The sequence below is a fragment of the Macaca fascicularis genome, chromosome X (genome assembly GCF_037993035.2).
Source record: "Macaca fascicularis isolate 582-1 chromosome X, T2T-MFA8v1.1".
NCBI classification, from domain to species: domain Eukaryota; kingdom Metazoa; phylum Chordata; class Mammalia; order Primates; family Cercopithecidae; genus Macaca; species Macaca fascicularis.
The window spans coordinates 70,362,921-70,377,658 of record NC_088395.1 but is presented as its reverse complement, the minus strand read 5'-3'; the positions used below and the strand labels follow the sequence as shown (position 1 = coordinate 70,377,658).

The window sequence follows — 14,738 nt, the reverse complement described above, 5'->3', positions numbered from 1 at the left end:
AGGTTGGGAGGAGATGATCTCTTTTTCCCTTTTGAACATAAAATTATTTATTTTTTCTGTAATCATCAACAACTTTATTCATTACCTGATTGTGCTTGGGATACTTACTGTATGACATTGAAATTATGTGCATCATTGATTAGCTCTCCCACTAAACTGTAAAATCCCTGAGATCCACTCTGTATCCCTTAGCTGTCAGAATAAGGGCTTATTGAATTGAACTGATTTTGGAGGAGTAGTGATTTCTGTGCTGAATAATTGAACTAAACAGGAGTTTTTGTCCTTAGGGGGCAGCCTGTCTTAAATAGAGATGATATCCATGAACATGCAAGAGCATCTAGTCGTATCAGTAGCTAAGACAATAAACAGACAGGATTCAATATCTGTAGACTGTAGCAAGCATGAGGGACTATAAGAAAGATAGGGTAGGGGTTGTATGGGAAATAAGTGAGCACCAGTGGGGATCGGGACAAAAAAATGGAACTTTGCCTGGGAGTGCTTCCTGGCAGAAGTGGGTCTTTGGGAACTATTCAAAACATGAGAAGCAAAGGACAACTAGGAATTGTGTTTTTTTTCCCCGATAGAAGGAAAAGATTTGAGAACTAGGGATCTTGGGTTTGGGAGGTAGGCCACTGGGGCCCAGATCAGGACACTGAAACACTTTATTCCTGTGACCTAGAAGACATCATGTCAGATGTTATTGAAAGATGGGACATGTGTCACCTATTGACATTTATATAGAATAGTGTTTAATAGCAGACTCTAGAGCTAGACAATTTGAGTTTACATCTGCGCTCCATATCTTACTAGCCATGTGACCTTAGGCAAATTATTTAACTTCCTTCTGCCTCAGTTTCCTCATCTACAAAATAAGGACAATAATAGTACCTACCTCATAGAGTTGTTGTGAGGATTAAAAGAGTTTATGTATGTACAGGACTTCAAACAGTGCCTGGCACAGAGTAAGCAGTTTGTAAGTGTTAACTATCATTATCATAATCTGTTGAACTGCCTTTCAGACCCGAGAACTAGTGTGAATTTGAGGGCATTATTATTCCAGACCCTCTCATGCAGTGATTAGCTCCTCAGCCCTGGCTGTGGTAAAAGTAGTGACAACATCTGGCTCAAAGAGATAGAATAACTTTCTGCCATCTGAGATTGTCCCAAAGATGAACGGGCTGTCTTGGGAGGGAGCAACTGCCCCATTATTGTAGGTGTTGGAGCGAGACTGGATAACTACTTAGCGAGGATGTTGCAGAAGGGATGGCAGGATGGAACCGGAGTTGTGCTAGACCAAGATATTATCTAATTCCTTGAGACTTGTCAGCAAGAAGGGATATATCTGGGAGGGGGTATTGCTACTCCAAATGTAGAGGACTCGTCTATTAAAAAAAAATTGTGAGCAAAGTTGAATGTTCATATAACTCAGAAAGCTACCCACACATGGACAGGGCTGGTATCAAATGCCATGTTCCAGGGTCTGAAATCTCCCAAAAGTACTTTTGAGACTTAAGATACAAGGGCTTTGGTTCCCACTCTGCCAGCAATTAGCTGTGTAATCTTGGACAAGTTGCATCCCTTCTCTGTGAACCTGGAATATAAGGGCTTAGATTTTTCTCTGTGGTTCCATCAGGTCTTGCCTTCTGTGGTTGGAAGATATGAGTCTTTGAGTGGAGACCAGTGGATGAAGGAGACATTCATGCATCCAACAGATGTTTGTTATGAAGCACCTAAGTGTACAGCACTGTGCTGGGCACAAAGGGAGAAAGCAGTGAACAAGACAGTCATGGTCTCTGCCCTCCTAGCTTCACAGTCCAGTAAAGGATACAGACAAGAAAAAAATACAATACAGTTTAATAAATGTTTCAAGAGAGTTAAACATAGGATCCTATGGGAGAGGACTATCATTCAGAATATTTTTGAGGAAGACAACATTAGAGAAAGCCTTCTGGAGGTGGTGGCACCTCAGCTGAGCTTTGAGATGGGGAGCTGGAGAAATAAAGCAGCAGTTTATATAGGTCCTGAGGCAAGAGAATCTCGTGAGTTATGAGAACTACCATAGGTTCTATGTAGCTAGAGAATAGAGAATGAGAGGGCACTGGTAAGAGCTGAGGATACAGAGGCCAAAGGACATCAGATTGGCAGGACATTTTATGCCACACTACAGAATTTGCCTTAAATGCGCAGAGGAGCTATTGAAGGCCTTTGAACAGAGGCGTTATATAAGTCAGATTTCAGCTGCAAAAATAAACCACTGTAGTTCTTTTCAGCAGAAGGGGTTTTAATATAGAAAATAAAGTGCTTACAAAATTGGTGGGAGGGCTGGAGGGGCAAGCTTTAGGCTATGCCTCCAAGAACAATGTCAGGGTAGCTGCTCTCTCTCTCTGACAAGCAGGAAGATGAGGCGTCAGGGGCTCTAGGAGCATGCTGCCTTGTCTGCAATTTAGGAATGAGGAAGCTGCCACAGCCCTAACCATCTGTTGGCTAGAGTATCACTATGCCTACCAGATCCTCAGTAACAAAAAAAGAGTCCCATTCTCTGGCTCTCGGAATGCACAAAGCCAGTGGCTAGACACTGGAACCTATGGTAACACACACAAAAATCCCCAACACTTTCACCATTGTACTTTCCAACAGAAGCAACAGAGACATGACTTATGCCTTACCAACCACCTCCTTCTAAATATTGTGCATGTGCATATGATTGGCATCACTATGTCATATGCAGAACGCTGGCTGCAAAGGAATCTTGGAAATGCCAGTTTATTGTTGTTGCAGTTTTTTGGTTTTTAGCTTTTCAGCAATATAGGAAGGCAGGCTAGAAGGAGTGGATCCTTAAAAACCAATCCAGAGTATCTAACACAAGATTGAGAAGAGCAAAACTGCTTTTGAGGAAAGAATTGGGGCATAAGAGTAGAGGCTTAATTGGGGAGGGAGAGCAGCACAAGAGAACAGGTAATGAATTATGATGGATCAGAGATGATGAGGAACTGATTAAAAGTAGTGACAGCAGAGAGAGAGAGAAAGGGACAAATGAGAGAGATTAAGGAGGAAGAGAATCAACAGGACTAAAAGACTAGTTGGCCATCAGTGAGGTGAGGGAGAGGAAAAACTTGTAGATATTTTCTTGGTTTCTGGCTAGTTCAGTGTGTGACTGCCATTCCCAAGAGACAAAGGACTCAGGGGAAGAAGGAAATCAGCAAGAGTGGGAGGAGATGACTTCAATTTGGGACTTTTAAAGTTTGATATGCTTGTGAGATATTAAGGAGGAGATATCCAGAAAGCAGTAGGACCTTCATTTTTGGGGTCCAGGAGAGCTACCTTGGAGTCATCAGCAGCTCTCTGCTTATGTGCAAGCAAGGTCCTATGTCTGTTTTGTTTCCCAGTGGTGTTGTAATTTTGTTGAAAGGAGGTGCATCAATGTGCAATGTAGATGGTAGTTCAAGCCTTAGAAGTAGATGAGCCCATTTAGTGCAAATGCAGAATGAGAAGAAAAGGGGACTGTGATCAGAAGAGCTCTGAGAAATCATGGCATTAATGACTGGATGAAGAAGAACCCATGCAGGAAGTGAAGACAACATAAACATACAGGTCACGTGGATGGTGTTCCCAAGGAAAAGGAGCATTTCAGGATTGAGGAAGGCATCAGTGGAGTCAAATGCGAGAAAAGTTAGGAAAGGTAAAGATTGAAACTTGGCCATGAGATTTAGTAACACTTTTTTTTTTCTCTATTCACAAGAGGATTCAGTTTTCTATAGGATAATGAGGGTAAAGCCAGGATGCAGTGGGTTGAGGGATCAAAAGATAGTGAGGAAATAGAGACAGGATAAGACTGAGCTTTCAAAGACGAGTAGACAGATTGTAGTGGCTTATATTATGGTACTGTCCTGATCACCAGTATCTGTCTCAACATAATCTAGAAGAGTAGTTTTCAAACTGTTTTAGGTATTACTTCTTATAAGAAATACATTTCACATCACAGGCCAGTACATTTATATTTGTATATAACTGAAACGAAAGCATCATGAAACAGTATTTACCCTAACTATATGAATATTTTCTATAAATGGAATAATACAAAAGCCTTTTGCTCACCTCTTTCACTTAGCATGTTTTCAAAGCTCATCTATGTTGTAGCATGTATCAGTATTTCATTTCCTTTTTATTGTTAAATAATACTTCATTGTATGGCTATACCACATTTTGTTTACCCATTCATCAGTTGTTGGACATTTGAATTGTTTCCATCTTCTGGCTGTTGTGAATAATGCTGTTATTAGCATTCATGTATAAGTTTTTGTGTGGACGTGTTTTCATTTTTCTTAGGTATATACCTACTGTTCAGTCATATAATCCTCTAATATAAGAGCAAAAAGGCTCTGAGAGATCTCCTGTGCAAGGGAGTCCTTGGTTTGAAGGCCCAGGGAACCACTGAAATTGTTTTTTTCTGAGGTGAGGGTTCTGAGGTTTAACTGAATTCTCAGATAAGTCTAAGTCCTCATTGACAACAGGGAGACAGAAGACAGACCCCTGAGAGGAAAAGGGAATTGCCCAAAAGTCATACAGCAAGCTTGAGGTAAGGCTGAGAGTAAATTTGAAACCTTCTGGTCTCCACTCCATGGCTTATCCCCGCTTAGCTCCAGATACCAGGTCACAGAGCAGGGTAATGATTACAAGCAGATTGCAAGTTCTATAGAGGATTTTCCATGGCAAATGTTTAACCCTATGCTGGCTTCCCTTCATAGTACCCAGAATGCTGGAAAAGTGCAAGCTAACTGTCCTAGTCTGAAGAAACAATAATTAAGACAGGAAATCTGACCAGGTAAGGGCAGTGGTATCAGGGAAAGCCAAATAGAATTGGATTTTGGAAATTCTGTCGTGTGTCCCTGTGATTATGTCCACAACACTGGTTTGTTAGCTTTTTATAGCTAATTGTGAGTTGCCTGTAAATTCTTAGGCGGTGGCCAAAGGCACCTTTGCTTCCTCCTTGGCCCAGGCTCAAAGTGGCTGCTAGGTACATGCCTTCTCCACAGCTACCTATCTTTTTCCCCCCATTCCTTCTTTTTTTTTTTCCCATCCTTTTTTCTGCCTTTCCCCACAATTCTCTTTCTTCATTATCTTCCCTCTCTTCTCCTTCCTCCTCGTGTTTTCTTCTTTTTCTCCCTCTTCACGTGATCTCCTTCCTTTGCAACCTATTGGGTCCCTTCCCTCCCTCTTTCCCAGTTCTTTTCCTCCCCCATCTCCTTATATACCCCCTCTATCCGCCCCCAAGAAACTCCCCACCCCCAAACCAAAACTGGTGCCTGGTGACTCTCGCCGATCTGGAGAGAGCGAGCTTGCTTGGGAGCCTTGAGCCCTCTGATTGGCGGTCGCGGCTAGCACGCCAGCGCAAGTCCCGCCCCTGGGCAGCGAACGTGCTACTGCGGCACCTGTTATTGGTCGGCGGGTATGTCAGTGGCTCTGGCCGCGCCTCACGCAATCGCCCGCAGTCGCTCGGTGAATAAAAAGGCAGCCTACGGGCTGAGCGGGGGATGGGGAGAGAAGAGGGATAGGGCCAGCAAGGCAGGGATCGAAGGAGTGTCTGGCAGCCGGGAGCCCAGCGAAGAGAGCGAGCAAGCTTAGGAAAGCGAGCGAACTAAAGGGAGTAGGGGAGACTGAGACTGACCGGTAGCCAGGCAGGCGGACGGACGCACGCCCGGACAGACTGAGCAGGCGCCGGAGAACCACTCACAGGTTCCCCCCGCCTTTCCCTTTGAAAGCTAGGATTTTGCCTTTCCCGTGGCGCCCGAGAGAGAATGCTGGACTCTGCCGACTTCAGCGCAAGCTAAGATTTCTCAGCTAGGGACGAAAGATCAGCCCAATCCTGAGAAGGGGGAAACCAAGCACCCCATCCCCATCCCCCTCCCCTCCCCCCGACTAAACTCGGGCGCCAAACCCAGCCCTTCCCTAACCATCCTACTTCCTCCTCTCCTTTCTAGCATGGTGGCTGTATGGACAGTCTGACAGAACAGAGACTGACATCTCCCAATCTGCCGGCCCCCCACCTGGAACACTACAGTGTTCTGCATTGCACCATGACCCTGGATGTGCAAACTGTAGTCGTTTTTGCTGTGATTGTAGTCCTCCTGCTTGTCAATGTCATACTCATGTTTTTCCTGGGAACGCGCTGAATGGAGTCCAGCCACCTGAGCTGTCGCGAACTCTCGCTTTGATTTCATCCCGAGAGCCACCGAGAAAAAAAAAATCACAGACAGACAGGGAAAGAGAGAGAAAGAACAAGCTTTCTTACTCAGGGGGGAAAACGTTTTGAGCTTCAACATGGCCTCGCTGTGATATGTATGACGTTGGTATATTATCTCTCCCTAAATCTTTTGTCGTGTCTTGTCTTTTAAGAATGCCCGTGCCTTCTTAAAGTTGCCTATTGCTTGAGTGAAATTGTTGATGAAGAAATGCTTTTTATTTAAGTGTGCATGCGTGTGTGCATTTTTAATCTATGTGGCGTTCATGGAGCAAGCTCTGCGTCCTTAAACAGTGGCTTTGCAGTCTGTGGTGTCTTCTCAACTCATTTCCTTGAAGACTACCTTTAAACTCCATCAGGGAATTTTAGTCAAAATTTTTCTCTTGCCATCAGGAGTGCATTTGGGTTTGTTTGAGGGGAAAAGCGTTTGTGGAAGAGCATGATGAATATTTGCAATCGTGGGAAAGACAGTCTTTGCACTGGATATTTAGAGAGAAAATAATCGATGCAAGGAATGGATTTAGGGAAAATGATTCTTTAGTCTCTAATGAGCAGCAAGAATTTGGGAAGTGACACGGGTCTGTTGTGCTGGCAGTTGGTGACTGTGTCCTTTGAATCTCAATTTGCTCTCCAGGGTTCAATTTTGAAAGAAGCCACATTTAAAACACTTCTTGAACCTTAAAGCTTTAAGATATTTAAAATGTTAGTGTCTTTGGAATCATGAAATAGTATGTAAAAGCATTCTCTGATTTTTTGAACTGGCAAGAGAGGACTTTGACAGGAGCTATTTGGGCTCCCTTTCCCAAAGATTGTAGCCTTGGATTTGAGTTTGGGGATTTTGTCTGTCTCATCAAACACACACACACACACGAACCCAGCTCTTTATTCACCTTGGGAATAATAGTATTTGGATATGGCTCCTTTGGGGTAATCTCGTTTGCAATGATGTTCTTGAACTACATTTTAAATATAACTTGATAAGGTTGATGAGAAAGTGGTGATGTTATTGTTTGCTCCCTTGTTTGTTACTTTAAGATCAGAGGTCTCTGTAATTGAAACAGTCCCATAACAAACTGAAAGTCTGTAATGTGCTAAATTAAGAGTTACCAAATTTTGGTGCTAAATTTGATCACCAAAAACCAAAAATGTCTAGATGGAAAGGGATGAGAGCATGGAAAACATGAGCTGGAAGCGACATTTCAGTTTGAGATATGACTGCTTGTCTGTATCAGTTGGTAGTGGTGGTTTCTGTTATTATTGCGATTGCTATTATTTTTATATTTCTGTTTCCTCTGAGAAAGCTCTTGGCAGAGCCAGGAAAAGAGATGTCTGCGATGCTAGTCTGTATAACACTTGTTTTTTTGCGTTTTTTTTTTTTTCTCCCCTGTTAATGTAGGCCGGCCTTCCCCATTCCATTGCTTACCTGGCTTGAAATAATGCCATTTATGGCTCATGTATTATAGCAGTGAATCAGGGCACATACACATCTACATACATGCTCCCCCTCCACCCATGTGGGTGGCTGTTCATGTCTGATGTGCAAATCTGCTGTCATTATGCTGTCAAGTTCCATGTCCGGTTTTCCAGTCTCTTTGGAAATGATTCTGAAAGGAGAGGGGCTGTGAAGAGGGCCTTTGAAATTGTCTTGGCCACAGGACCCAGAAAGTATTATTTAATGGCGTCAGAGGGGGTTTGGGGCCTCAAAGCATGCTATCCTTGACTTGGTGTGGGTGAGAAGCTGAGGTTTTTATGAGATTAGTACCATGGTGTAAACATGATCTGGGAAGTTTGCTGGCAATGATTCTTATTAATTACTCTTTGATCCGTTTGTGGAGACCCCCTGGATGGAACTGAGAACCTATTTCTTTGCAAAGATAATTTAGTGAGTTTTCTTTTTTTTTTCCCCCTTAGCTTCAGTGTATTATTTGAAGTAAGCTTATATCTTGTCTGGGCACTTTGTTTTGATACAGTGTTGGAGAGTGGGGAATGGCTCTTTGCTGGGCAGCTGCAGACCTGTTTTTTTTTTGTTTTGTTTTTTGTTTTTTCCATTCAGCAGCTGTTTGACCTTGGGCACTTTTTTTCCTCCTCGGTGGGTTTGAGATTCCCAGTAACATTGGCATTTTTGGATGCTTCCACTAGGTGACCTCCAAGTTCTTGCATTTTATGATTTTATGACCCCTAGACACTTGAAGTCAGTGGGCGTGGGGGGAGATGAACTGGAAAGACAGGTGAAAAGGAAAACAAAATGTTAATCAAAGGGTGATGGGAGGAGGGGAAGGATATCTGGTAGTAGAGCCTGGATAACAAGTTTAAGCTAAGGGATTTTTTTTGCCTAGTTATTTGGGAAGGAAACTGGGACAACAATAAGGCAATAAGGGAAAGCTTTTTGACTTTTTTCCCCCCAAGGGGAGCAGGGGTCTCTGAGACTAGTCTTTGATCTCGGTTTATGACTTAAGTAGTGTCATGAAATACCTTATCCTCTGTGAGCCTGACAGACCTTTGGCAGAAAGCCTCTGGGAATGTATGTGTGTAGGGTGTGTGGCAGTATGTTCATGGTGGGGTGTGTGGGGGAGCACACTCCTGAGTGTGGATGCGGGGTGTGGTGGTAGGAATGAGGAAAGACGGTATTGAGTTCCACAGTTCTGAATGGCCTCCTTGTTCTAGGACCTATAAGGATTTCACAAATGCTGGGATGGATGGGTATCACCCATGCCAGTCCTCTTTTCACCACCTAAAACCCCTCAGGCTAAGGAGTTGTCTTGAATGAGCCCTTCCATTAGTAATTTAGCTGTTGAAATGGGTTAGCGCTTTTAAAATTGTCTCCAGGCAAATAAAGGGATGTTGCTAGCCAGATGGCAGGCCACCATCTAGCAACCAGAAGGGAATTTGAGAGTAGAGAACAAAAGGTAGCAGTGTGACTTTTTACTTGTGTGAATCCTAAAGGTTTGGCATTTCTCCTTCAGACTTGTGAGGACATTTTTCTCTAGCAAAAAAAGAGTGGGAGAAAATGAGAAATGCAGCCCAGAGAAGTGGAACCCTATGCATTTTGACTTGTCTTCTTTTTTCCTTCCTCCTCTGCCTTCTCTCTTAATCTTTCTCCTTCTCCCTTTCTTCCCACCCCTGACACCACCTCCTCCTCCCACCTCCCCACTGTAAATGGGTGAGAAGTAAAAAAGACAAGAGGACTTTTCCTCTCTGATTTGTCCCAACTTTTCCCACTAAAGCTCCTCCATTCCATTCCCTCCTCTCTGGCCCCTTTGAGTAGAGGATAAGCTTTTGCTATGTAGGAGGGACAAAATCCCAGCTTAGGGATTTTGGCTCCCGGATCCTCATCAAAGAATTAAAGAAAATGCCCTCTACTAGTATCCTAGCAACCCCTGTATCACTGAGCACCCACTGGGCTCCAGAGCCCACCCTTTAAAGGCCCAGGCACCAGTGACTCTAGAGAAAGAGGGCTAGAGCCTAGCGGGACTTGGAGAGATGCTTTTGGGGAGGGAACAAAGAAAGAACAGAATCCCCATTTCCCGCAAATGCCTCGGAAACATGTCCACAGCAGACATATACAGCCTAGCCTCATCCAGCTATGAGATTGTTTATTCGAAAACTCCTGGGTTCAAATTCCTTTCTAGTCAGTCCCATCTCCTTAAGATTAACTGTGCCATTTCACTGCCTAGCTTTAGTGCCAGAAGCTCTGCAGGCCCTGAAAAAACAAATTTTTTCACCCTGACTTTTGGCTGCATCAGGGAGGGGGTGAAGTGATATCTTGGTGGGAACAAACTGAACAGCATTCTTCCATTGAGACAGCCTCCATCTGTCAGAACCTGCAGTGTGCTTGTGCAGTGTGCCCCAATTTTGTCTGTGGCTTGGGGAATCCTGATCAGCCTAGCTTTATAGAATTTGGGAATTTTTCTTTCTGTGGTTTTGGTGTAGTAGTTTCTGACGGGGGAGGCTGGACAAGTTGAAAGAGCAAGTTTGATAATGGAGCTGGTGAACAGGGCTTGGACCCTGGCTCAGAGACTCTTACCCACCGGTGTGTGTGTGTGTGTGTGTGTGTGTGTGATTCAGCTACTAGGGAGCTGAAAGATTCTAACAAGGCTGTAGGTGAGATGCTCTTCTGCCCTTGAGGTAAGGCCCAGATTGAGAGCAGCCAGAGGTCACAGTCTGATGGTTTGAGGGATGGTAACAAAGCATGTCTTCCTCTTTAACCTTTGTCTGCCATCTCAGCCTCTGGTCCCTTGGCCTGCAGAGTGCTTGCTCTGGGCAGGGATGTAAGAATTGAGCCTTTTCTCCCAAAATAACTGCCTCCTCAGAAGACCTCCTACAAGGCATCTGGATCTAGCTCCAGTGGCTTTGCCCCAAGAAATGGAATGGAGGAGGGGAATCTTGGACTCTCTAGCTCTTATTTCCAGCTCTGCAACTTGTTCTAGGCCAACCAAGTCTCTGGCTTTCCAAGAATCCTTGATGAAAGTTTAGCTTCTCCAGTATCTGCCCAGAGTGTCTCCTTCTGTCTTAGGTGGATCTAGCTCTGTAGAGTATTTAGTTTATTGTACTTTGCTCTAGCACCAAAGTACAAAGAGGAAAAACTAGAAGGGGAAGAACCTAGAGGGGAGAGAAGCCTCAGGAAGCAGTCCAGTAATGACAATACTAATAACTCCTTATCAGCGCATGGGCCTATAGAGTTTACGCAGGAATTTCACACCCTTTCTAACTTGAGCATCACATCACCCTTGTGAAGTGGGTAGAGATGATTGTTATTCCCAGTTTTACAGATGAGGAAAGTAAGGGTCAGCAAGATTGTTGGGATGGGAGTGGGTCTGCCTTTCAAACAGAGAGGAGAGTCAGAGTTGGTCATTCCTAGGTAGTGTGATGTTGAATGTGGGGAGGGAGGGCCTGACGCAATGGTTCACGCCTGTAATCCCAGCACTTTGGGAGGCTGAGGCGGGTGGATCACCTGAGGTGAGGATTTCGAGACCAGCCTGGCCAACATGGTGAAACCCTGTCTCTACTAAAAATACAAAAATTAGCCGGGCATGGTGGCACGCGCCTGTAGTCCCAGCCACTCGGGAAGCTGAGGCAGGAGAATGGCTGGAACCCAGGAGGTGGAGGATGCAGTGAGCCAAGATTGTGCCACTGCACTCCAGCCTGAGTGACAGAGTGAGACTCCATCACAAAAAAAGAAAGGAAAGAAGGAAGAAAGGAGGGAGGGAGGGAGGGAAGGGAAGGAAAAGGGAAAGGAAAAGGGAAAGGGAAGGAAGCAGGGAGGGAGATTTGGGAGTCATCCCTGAAGTCATACTAGCTTCCTCAGCTACTCACGTTTTTAATGCTTTTAAATAACTTTCATTTGTATAGCACTTTTGCTCAGAATTTTCATTCAATAAAATGCCTTTTTTGTCTTGAATATACATTAATGAGTTCTATTTAGTTTTATGAAAACTCACTATTTGGGATCTTCAAGGTGAAAGGCCAGTGTGAATTGCTGAAGTCTAAAATACAGAATGTTTTGAAGGAACTGTAGTTTTCATACAATTGTTCTTCTCTTTGAAGCACACTTATTTTTCTATATTTCTTTAAAAATGTGCTGCCCAGAACTGTTCATGCTACTCTAGGTGCCACCTGACTGAGATCAAGTGCAAAAGAACTTTGTTTTGTCTGTGAAATGTCTAATAATGCAGCCTTCTACTGATTCTCAACCCTCACTGAACATTCAGATCACTTGGGAAGCTTTTTTTTAAATACCCATGCCAGGCCCCCTATCTGAGAGATTCTGATTTAATTTTCATGGACTAGATCCCAGGGAGCTTTATTTATTTATTTTTTAATTTAAAATTCCCCAAGGTGATTCAAATGTGCAGCCAGGGTTAAGACTCAGCCTTTGAGCATGTAGGTCCAAACCGTTTCCTGTCTAGTCCAGTCCTCTACTCTCTTGTGAAGTTGGCCACTTTAGGGTTTTTTGAACCAAATTTGCTACATTTTGTCTTAATATGTTGGTCCATTATTCTAGCTTTCTGTGGATTTTAAACTTTTTTCTTCATGCTGTGCTACAAATTAGCAGTCCCTTCTAGCACTGCATCATTTAAACTCTATTTTGTTTGGTTGGACTATTGTTCTAGCCTTTGGGAGGTTTTTATTTTTTTTCTTCATGTCACACAACAGGTTAGCAGCCTCTTCTAGCATTGCATTATTTGAACACTGAATAAATGTCATTTGAATTGTTGATTCAAAGAAATGTTTACTATGATATGATTAATGCTAGCTCTTCTGTCACCTCACCAGAGCCCCTCTTGGAGTTGGGACATGTTAATTTTTGTATGTAACCAGTGCAGACTGCACCTGGCTGTGCTAGCATTTATCCTACCAAGGTGTTAATGTGAATAATATAGCATGATAGATTTGTTGTATGCTTTGTGGGCATCAAGATATGCTAGGTTCTTAGCAAGCATCTGCCAAACTGATAGCCCCATCAGAAAAGGGAGTATAAGTTACTTGGCCTCTTACTCATGGTAAATCTGGTTGTGGGCTCCAGAGCTTCTTGTTTTCTTTCTGTGCCTACAAAGCGAATGTTTCTAAACTGGGTTCAGAATTTGGCGGAGGGTCAGTACTACAACTGTAGTTTCTGTGTATTACTTTCTCCTCTTTGAAAAAGCAGGACATAATGGGTTTAGCTTTAAAACAGAATATATTTTGTGCTCAAAGAGTTCCGGAAACTCTTTGTGTATGTTTCTCTTGTTGTTTTACTTGTTTCCATTAACCCAGTGGTTCTCAGCACTGGCTGCACGTTGGAATCACCTGGAATATTAAGAGTAACAACAATTCCTAGAATCTTTGGGAGAGATCTGATTGAGTTGGTCGTAGTGGCTTCCTGGCATCAATATTTTTCTAAAAGTTCTCTGAGGTGATGGGAATGTTCAGCCAGGGGTGAGAATGACTGCTATGGAATGCTTCATAGGAAATGTTAGCTCAGTCTGTCTGACTTATCACACATGTGACTAGGCAAGCTTCACAGATGGTGAGATTTTATTCTAGGACTGTGGGGGCCTTGATAAGTTCCAGGGGCTTGTGCTCACTCTAAAAAGGAGGAATCAACCCTAGGGAATGAGTAGTCTGGAGACCTAATTGTATTTAAAATAATCAGCTGTGAGATGGTTTGAACCCTTCAGGAATAAAAAAAATTCAGTTCCTACACATTTGCTATCATGATGGGGAAGATTCTGCTCATTTACTAGTGACCTCAGGCAAATTACTTCTCTCCTCTGAAATTTGGTTTTCTTCATCAGCAAAATAAGGATGGGTGAATTTGATGACTTCAAAGATTTCTTCTAGCTCCAACAATATGTGCTTATTTTGTGATCAACACGAGTACGGATATTATTTAAATCTAGTAGGTAATCCAGAGATCCATTTTAGCAGGTTTAGAATACACAGGATGGTTTTAAGGATAGCAGTTTTGCCTTTTTAATTATACTTGGCTTAGGTTTCTTTTAGAACAAGTGAACCTAGGTTGTATTCTTTGAGCACACACTGGCTGCCAAGCAGGAAAGGAGACTGTATGAACGCGCACTGGCTGCCAAACAGGGAAGGAAGTGGTACAGTGAATTGAGTAGCAAGGGTGTGCCAGTTTGTTATTCTGTTTATTAAAGAAATATCTCATATGGATAATTGAGAATTGCCTCTCATAGATATAGAACCAGTCTCATAGGTCTGAAAAAGATGGATTGCTTTGACAGCTCAGAGCCCCTTCCTGCAGTACTTTAAGTAGCCATTCACTTGGTTAATAATACTACTTCTATTAATAAGAATTTCAACAAATGAGGTTTCCTATTTATTTCACGGGCTTCTTCCTCAAACCTAAAATTAGTTAAGAAAGTGAGGCTCATAGAGATTAAGCAGCTTACTCAATGTCACACAGGTAGTGGTAGTGACTAGTGGTAGTGGTAGTTCTAAGGCGTCTTGATACCACATCCTGCAGTGCTTCTGGTATAGCCCGCATAGTGGACTCTGTGGTCAGGATGCAGTCATAACTCTGAGAATTAAAGGGGTTTTACTGACATAGAGCAGTATTCAGGAGGAAGCTTTGAAGAAAGGAGCAAAAAGGGGCAATGTGGAGGAAGGAAAAAGGTTTAGAGAGGGATGTGTTCAGGCCAGTTTTTCTCTTGCCCTTATCACTCTTATGTGCTAGTTCCAGGCCCCTGATGGGAATTGGGCATTGATCTTTGAGCGCCAAGTTTGAGTGTTGGTAGCAGAGAAGAAGGAAAGTTGTACATGCATGGCAGAAGGATAGCATATGGAAGGCAGACATGCAGTAGGAGAAAAAAGAAAAGGCCTCAGGAGCCCTAGGATTAAGCCCTGGCTCTGTACCTACCTTGCTGCCAGATCTTGATCAAGGCCCTTCCCACCTAGGTCTCAGTTTCCATGTCACTAAAGTGAGAGTGGTTTCAGTAAAAGAGCCATGTTCTCAAATGGAATGTTAGCCAGAAGCTTCTATATAAAACAGGAAAAAGCA

At 43.3% G+C, this 14,738-nt stretch overlaps 2 protein-coding genes across 38 annotated transcripts in view; both read left to right on the top strand.

The window, feature by feature from the left end:
- ARHGEF9 (Cdc42 guanine nucleotide exchange factor 9) overlaps nucleotides 1-14,738 on the top strand; it is a 179,393-nt gene that overhangs the window by 51,502 nt on the left and 113,153 nt on the right. For 6 of the 36 annotated variants that reach the window (XM_074028841.1, XM_074028849.1, XM_045383999.2 and 3 more), the window contains exon 1: nucleotides 5,530-6,336. The exons of 9 other annotated variants lie outside the window; for them this stretch is intronic. Coding sequence is in view for 17 of the 27 variants with exons in the window: in XM_065538200.2 (XP_065394272.1) it covers nucleotides 5,449-5,496 (48 nt within the window). In the remaining 10 variants the exon portion in view is untranslated. Of the gene's footprint in view, nucleotides 1-5,437; nucleotides 5,497-5,529; nucleotides 6,348-14,738 lie in introns of those variants that run through there. 21 more of the 36 variants (XM_074028839.1, XM_074028848.1, XM_045383998.2 and 18 more) reach the window with 7 other exon arrangements.
- Nucleotides 5,530-14,738, top strand: part of LOC135969178 (uncharacterized) — a 122,362-nt gene continuing 113,153 nt past the window's right edge. Inside the window, exons 1-2 of one of the 2 annotated variants that reach the window (XM_074028850.1) lie at nucleotides 5,530-5,733; nucleotides 5,979-6,336. In XM_074028850.1, coding sequence (XP_073884951.1) covers nucleotides 5,991-6,170 — 180 coding nt within the window. In that variant the 5' untranslated portion in view covers nucleotides 5,530-5,733; nucleotides 5,979-5,990 and the 3' untranslated portion in view covers nucleotides 6,171-6,336. Of the gene's footprint in view, nucleotides 5,734-5,978; nucleotides 6,337-14,738 lie in introns of those variants that run through there. The other variant, XM_074028851.1, reaches the window with a different exon arrangement.